Here is a 6,000-nt window from a genome sequence, read left to right on the forward strand (position 1 = left end):
ACTACTCCATGAGCAATTGAGATGGTTATCCTGGATATCTAAATCGAGTGCGACGATAGTGCTGCTAGCTGAAATGTGTACTAGTGATAATCCTAATCCATGTTTCACATATGTGCTGCGGAGAAATTCCACTATCCGTGCTTAGCACCAATACATAGACAACTCAATAGGAATCTAGTTGAGCCGCGCTATGGCCACAGCGGGAACTAGACCAAAATGATGTAATTGTATTACATTTTATTTGAGTTATGAAAAACTATTATATTACATTATATACATGTTAATATATGTCATTTATATTCATGATTCTAAAAATATTGTAATTATATTCATCTTGTTTATGCTTGATTTGTTTTATATCGAAAAGCAACACAACGATATTACATGAATCATATGTATGCTTGATCATAACTACATGCAGGCATTAAACAATTTATAGATAATCAAATAATCAATCTATTTTACGAGTTGTCTATGTGTCAGATGAAAGAAAAAACTTGTAGACAACAAGCCGTCCATGAACATTCTCGACCTTCTACCAAATTACGTACTTGTGAGTTTATGTCCATGCCAAATTACAAACTTGCTCTCAATACAATGGGACACTACCCTCCAGCCATTGGATATGGTAATCACAGCTAGAGACACCTTTGGCAATCGGATTTTCAGGGAACTAGTCATAACTGCCAGCTGGGTCATATGGAGGATGAGAAACAGTATCATTTTCGATGGACAAATTAAAGCTGCAACCGCAGCAAATGGAAGCTTGACTTCAGCTTGTTTTGGGCCCCGTTCGCGGGTCTGAATCTTGGCTGAAATTAGCTGAAAAACACTGTTCCAGCTGAAAAAATAAGCCGAACAAGTCGAATATGGGGTAAGCCGAACAGGGCCTTTGTATCAAAGCTAAGCGCAGCAGGAAAATAGAACTAGATTTTTGCTGCGGGAATTTCACTTAATTGTACTCTCTCTCTCTCTCTCTCTCTCTCTCTCTCTCTCTTCATTTGAGCTTTGTGAGCTCTATAATTTGTACATATCCTTTATTCATCATATATATATAATGTTTTTTGTTTTGACAATCTCAATCTTCTTTCTTTTTTTGTTTTGATGATTAACCAACAAGTAGCAGAGTCAACTAGTAGTAGTTCACCATGGAGCACTTTTGCCTGATCTCGCCCTCATGGCCGGTGAGTACCTCGATGGCGCCCATCTTGACCATCGCCTTGGCGAACTTGGCCTCCCACGCCTCGCCGACGGCGGCGTGGAACGCGACGAGCCCCGCGGTCCAGGGGCTGTCGAGCAGTGTCTGGTCGGAGGTGAAGGGCACCTTGTGCGCCAGCACGTTCTTAAAGTACTCGTTGTCGAAGGTGTTGGGCGTCACCGTGTCGAGCGGCACCGTCGTGCGGTCTTCCGCGTTGTCGTCCGTGGATGGTGGGCACCCCCGCTTCAGGTCCGCCGCGTACGCCGGGTGGAGGGCCGGGTCCGTCCGCCCCGCCTCGCCCTGGAAGCTGTACAGCCGGTCCGTGATCGACGAGCAGTGCGAGCGGCCGATGGAGTGCGCGCCCGAGAGCGTGACCATGTCGTCCGCGGAGAGGCCCTTGCGCCTGAAGCTCTCGATGAGCTCCGCCACGGTGGAATCCGGGAACGGCAGGTTGTCCTGGAGCACCTCGTCCTTGACAGACACGCGGCCGTCGCGGCGGCCGGCGGGGACGCGGTAGTCGATGCCGCCGGCGAGGTAGGCCCCGTCGCGCGCGGCGAAGGCGACGATGTCTGCGCAGGAGACCGTGCGCGGGCAGTGCGCCTCCACGATGGCCTTGGCCTCGTCGATGACCTCGAAGCCGCGCAGGCTCGGGAAGTTGGCCGGCGAGTACTTCTCGGCCTCGTGCGGCTGCCCCGGCGTGGAGTCGAGCAGGATGGAGGCGTCGCACCCCCTGACGAAGCAGTCGTGGAAGTGCATCCGGATGAGGCCCGCGGCGAGGCCGGGGTCCCTGGCGACGGCGCGGCGGACGGCGTTGCGCACCATGTCCTCGGCCTGTGGGCACGAGTGCTCGTAGAACCCGACCTGCAGGGGCGGGGACGCGCGCGCCGCCGAAAAGGCCGCCAGCAAGGCGCATGCAAACACTAGCCACTGATTCATCATGCTCACTTGCTACCAACCGATGAGGCGATGATCACTCGATCGATCTCGGTTTCCGACGGCAAGCTCGGTTGATCAGTGCAGCTAGCTTTTAACACTGGAGCTCTTAACCTCGCAGGCGCTGAGCATGTCAGCTATCTGAGCTGAGCTGAAACAGGAGAGAACGAGCGAGGAGTGGTGATGGGCTGATGACCAGTGAGTTTCTCTATTTATACATGTGCATCTCTAAACATCGGTGTTAGCAAGTGACAGTTGGGAAATTGCATACATAGTGCCGAGTCTAAGGAGAGACCCGATCCAAGCAGTGGCTAGTCGGCCTCCATCAACCCGGCCACTAGGCCAATGTTTAGTCATCAAACAAGCAGGCGCGTGCTCAAACTACGCGTGCATAGACCTCGTCGACTGGCATTGGTCCACATCAACATCACCCCCCCCCCCCCCCCCCCCCCCCACCCCGGTCATGGTCGAATCCATATTAATATTAATCAGTTTGGTGCGTGCTGTGTTAATCTATATAGAAAATCGTCGGAGTGGAAAGGGATGGATTTATATAAACACTTCGCCCGCTGGTTGTGTTCTGAAGCGACGAACTGGTAAGAGAGGGGGAGGACAACATACGCTGTACACGATGAGATGTCACCATCCACCCTACGGCCCTGTTCGCTTGCTTGTCGGTACTTTTCAGCTTGTTTTTTTAGTCGGTTGAGTGTTTTTCTCTCACGACAAATCAGCCAGAACAATATTTCGGCTTGTTTTTTCAGCGAAGCAAAGCGGACTCCATTTGTTTTTTCGGTGTTACGGCTGCTCAAACTTTTGGAGCAATCATTTGCGTAATGGGAGCTCGATCTTAGAACAAAGCACGTGTCAGGTCTTGAACTTTTGATATGGTCCGTGGGTACGCGGTGCCAAGGTGTGCGTTTAGATTTCAATTGGAGCATGGCAGACTCCCCCCCCCCCCCCCCCCCTGTCAGCGGACCAGTCTCGCCCCGCGTCTTTGGCACCTTCAACCAACCAACTGCGCACGTCGCGCACTCGCCGTGCTTGCCGATCCGCAGAGCACGCCCGGTCTCCACGGTGCCCACGCTCCCGCTTAGGCCGCTCGCCCACTCGCGCATGCGCATGCCTGGCCAATGGCCATCTGTTGTACTCTATATATGTACACTTACTTGATCAATATAACTCGTCCAGTTGATCAATTCTCTTCTACATGGTATCAGGCAAAGGGGTTTTCCAGAATCGAAGAAGCGACTGATACCATGTAGAAGAGAATTGATCAACTGGACGAGTTATATTGATCAAGTAAGTGTACATATATAGAGTACAACAGATGGCCATTGGCCAGGCATGCGCATGCGCGAGTAGGGGGCGAGCGGCCTAAGCGGGAGCGTGGGCGCCGTGGAGACCGGGCGCGCATGCGGCGTCAGGGCGCGCTCTGCGGATCGGCGAGCGCGGCGAGTGCACGACGTGCGCAGTTGGTTGGTTGAAGGTGCTGAAGACGTGGGGTGAGACTGGTCCGCTGACCCAATAGCGACCTTCTCCCGGACAAAGTGAATATCAAGTTCAATGTGCTTTGTACGTCGGTGATGAACTGGATACTCGCCACCGTGTCCAAAGGCGTCTTCGACATCGTCCGTCATGATTGCCACGACGCCTACACCCTCTGGCATGCCGTGGAGGGTCTCTTCCAAGACAATGAAATGCAGCGCGCGGTTTATCTGGAAGCCGAGCTGCGTTCCATGGTGCAAGGTGACATGTCCATCAACGATTACTACACCAAGCTCAAGCGGATCGCCGACCAACTGCGTGACATCGGTCACCCCGTCTTCGAGCCGAGCCAAGTGCTCAATCTTCTCCGGGGTCTCAACCCCAAATTCCGCTACGTCAAGCCGGTGATCACCTCCAAGTCCCCGCCGCACACCTTCCAAAGCACCCGCTCCTTCCTCATCCTGGAAGAACTCAGCTTCCAGCATGACGCCACCGTTGAGGCGGGTCAGGCTCTGACCGCGTCTCATGGCGCCACCAACGGCGGTTCCTCATCGTCGTCCTCTGGCCCCAAGGATGTCTCCTCCGGCTCTCCTGCTCCGTGCCCCAACAACAACCGTGCCGGGAACAACAACAGCGGCGGCAATCGTTCCAACAACTGCTACGATCGCCGTCGCGGCAATGGTGGCGGTCGGAACAATGCCAGCGGCGGCTCCCATTCCAACGCCAACTCCACCAACAACTCCTTCATGCCATGGGTCGCAGGCTACAACCCATGGCAAGGCATGGTCCAGGCATGGCCAATGCCTTTTTGTGCTCCTGGCGCCGGCGTCCTGGGCCCTCGGCCTCCGTTCCAGCCACAGCAGGCTATGACGGCCGCATCCAACTCTACCAACGTCTTCGACACCAATGCGCTCTACGCGGCACTGTAGGCATCCAGCGGACAGCAGCAGCCGCCCAGTGCCTCCGAGTGGTACTTCGACATTGGTGCGACGTCCCATATGTCGTCGTCCCCTGGTAATTTCCCTCCCGGCTCTCTTCATTCATCCTCTTCTATCATCACAGTTGGAAATGGGGCTCGTATGCCGGCAACACACCGTGCGCACACCATCATTCCCACTGCCACCACTCCACTTCGTCTTGATGATATTCTCGTTTCACCTTCTCTTATTAAGAATTTGGTTTCCGTTCGGCGCTTAACTCGTGATAACGATGTCTCTATCGAATTTGACCCTTCTGGCTTTTCCATAAAGGATCTTCATACCAGGGCGGAGATGCTCTGATGTGATAGCAATGGTGATCTCTACCCGATTCGTCTTCCTCATCATCAAGCGCTCCATGCTTCATCAGCAGCGTCCCTGTGGCGTCAGCGACTTGGACATCCCGGGCTCCCAGTCACCACTCAAGTTCTCCAAATTTTTTCTTTTCGCTGTAATAAAAGTGATGAGCATTCATGTTCTTCTTGTCAGTTGGGTAAACACTCTCGCCTGCTGTTTCATGATTCTACATCACAAACCTTTTTTCCCTTTCAGTTAGTTCATTCCGATGTATGGACATCACCTGTGTTCAGTAACTCAGGGTATAAGTATTATGTTGTTTTACTTGATGACTACACTCATTATCTCTGGACAATCCCACTACGCAATAAATCTGATGTTCTTCCCACTATTCGCTCGTTCATTGCTTATGTTCATACACAATTCCGTCTGCCGATTCTCGCTTTTCAGACTGACAATGGCCGTGAGTATGACAACAACGCCATGCGTCTTCTCCTCTCATCCCTGGGCACTCAGCTCCGTCTCTCGTGTCCCTACATGTCTCAGCAAAACGGGAAAGCCGAGCGTGTTCTTCGCACACTTAACGATTGTCTGCGCACATTGCTCATCCATAGTGCAGCTCCTCTAGCGTTCTGGGCTAACGCACTTGCCATGGCGACGTATTTGATCAACCGGCATCCGTGCTGCGCCACAGGCACGACGACGCCATTCCAGCTCCTCTTCGGCACGCCACCAAGCTACACTGACCTCCGCGTCTTCGGCTGCCGGTGCTTCCCCAACTTGATCGCCACGGCAAGCCATAAACTCGCCGTGCGGTCCACCGAGTGTCTCTTCATCGGCTATCCTACAGACCACCGCGGCTACCGCTGCTACAATCCATCAACGGGTCACGTCATTACCTCGCGCCACGTCCTGTTTGATGAAGCAGTGTTCCCCTTCCATGCTGTGCCATCACCCGCTGCACTGATCACCGCCAATGGCGACACCGATCCACTGCCACAAGCACCTAGGGCTCGGCGCGACGCGTGTCGACGCTCAGCATCACCACCGTCCCCACCACACCTGGTGCCTCCTCCACCTCGCCATCCAACTCCACATCGCGAGATC

General features: G+C 53.4%; 1 protein-coding gene and 1 pseudogene across 1 annotated transcript; one reads left to right on the forward strand and one right to left on the reverse strand.

Moving 5' to 3' along the window:
• Positions 1–1,031: 1,031 nt before the first annotated feature.
• LOC136467511 (peroxidase 5-like) lies at positions 1,032–2,296 on the reverse strand. The gene has a single exon (XM_066466238.1). The coding sequence runs from the start codon at positions 2,135–2,137 to the stop codon at positions 1,133–1,135; it is 1,005 nt and encodes a 334-aa protein (XP_066322335.1). The 5' UTR covers positions 2,138–2,296; the 3' UTR covers positions 1,032–1,132.
• Positions 2,297–3,018: 722 nt separating this feature from the next.
• LOC136466032 (uncharacterized) lies at positions 3,019–4,992 on the forward strand (annotated as a pseudogene).
• The last annotated feature ends 1,008 nt before the right edge of the window (positions 4,993–6,000 follow it).

Source organism: Miscanthus floridulus, chromosome 7 (assembly GCF_019320115.1).
Source record: "Miscanthus floridulus cultivar M001 chromosome 7, ASM1932011v1, whole genome shotgun sequence".
Classification (NCBI taxonomy): Eukaryota; Viridiplantae; Streptophyta; class Magnoliopsida; order Poales; family Poaceae; genus Miscanthus; species Miscanthus floridulus.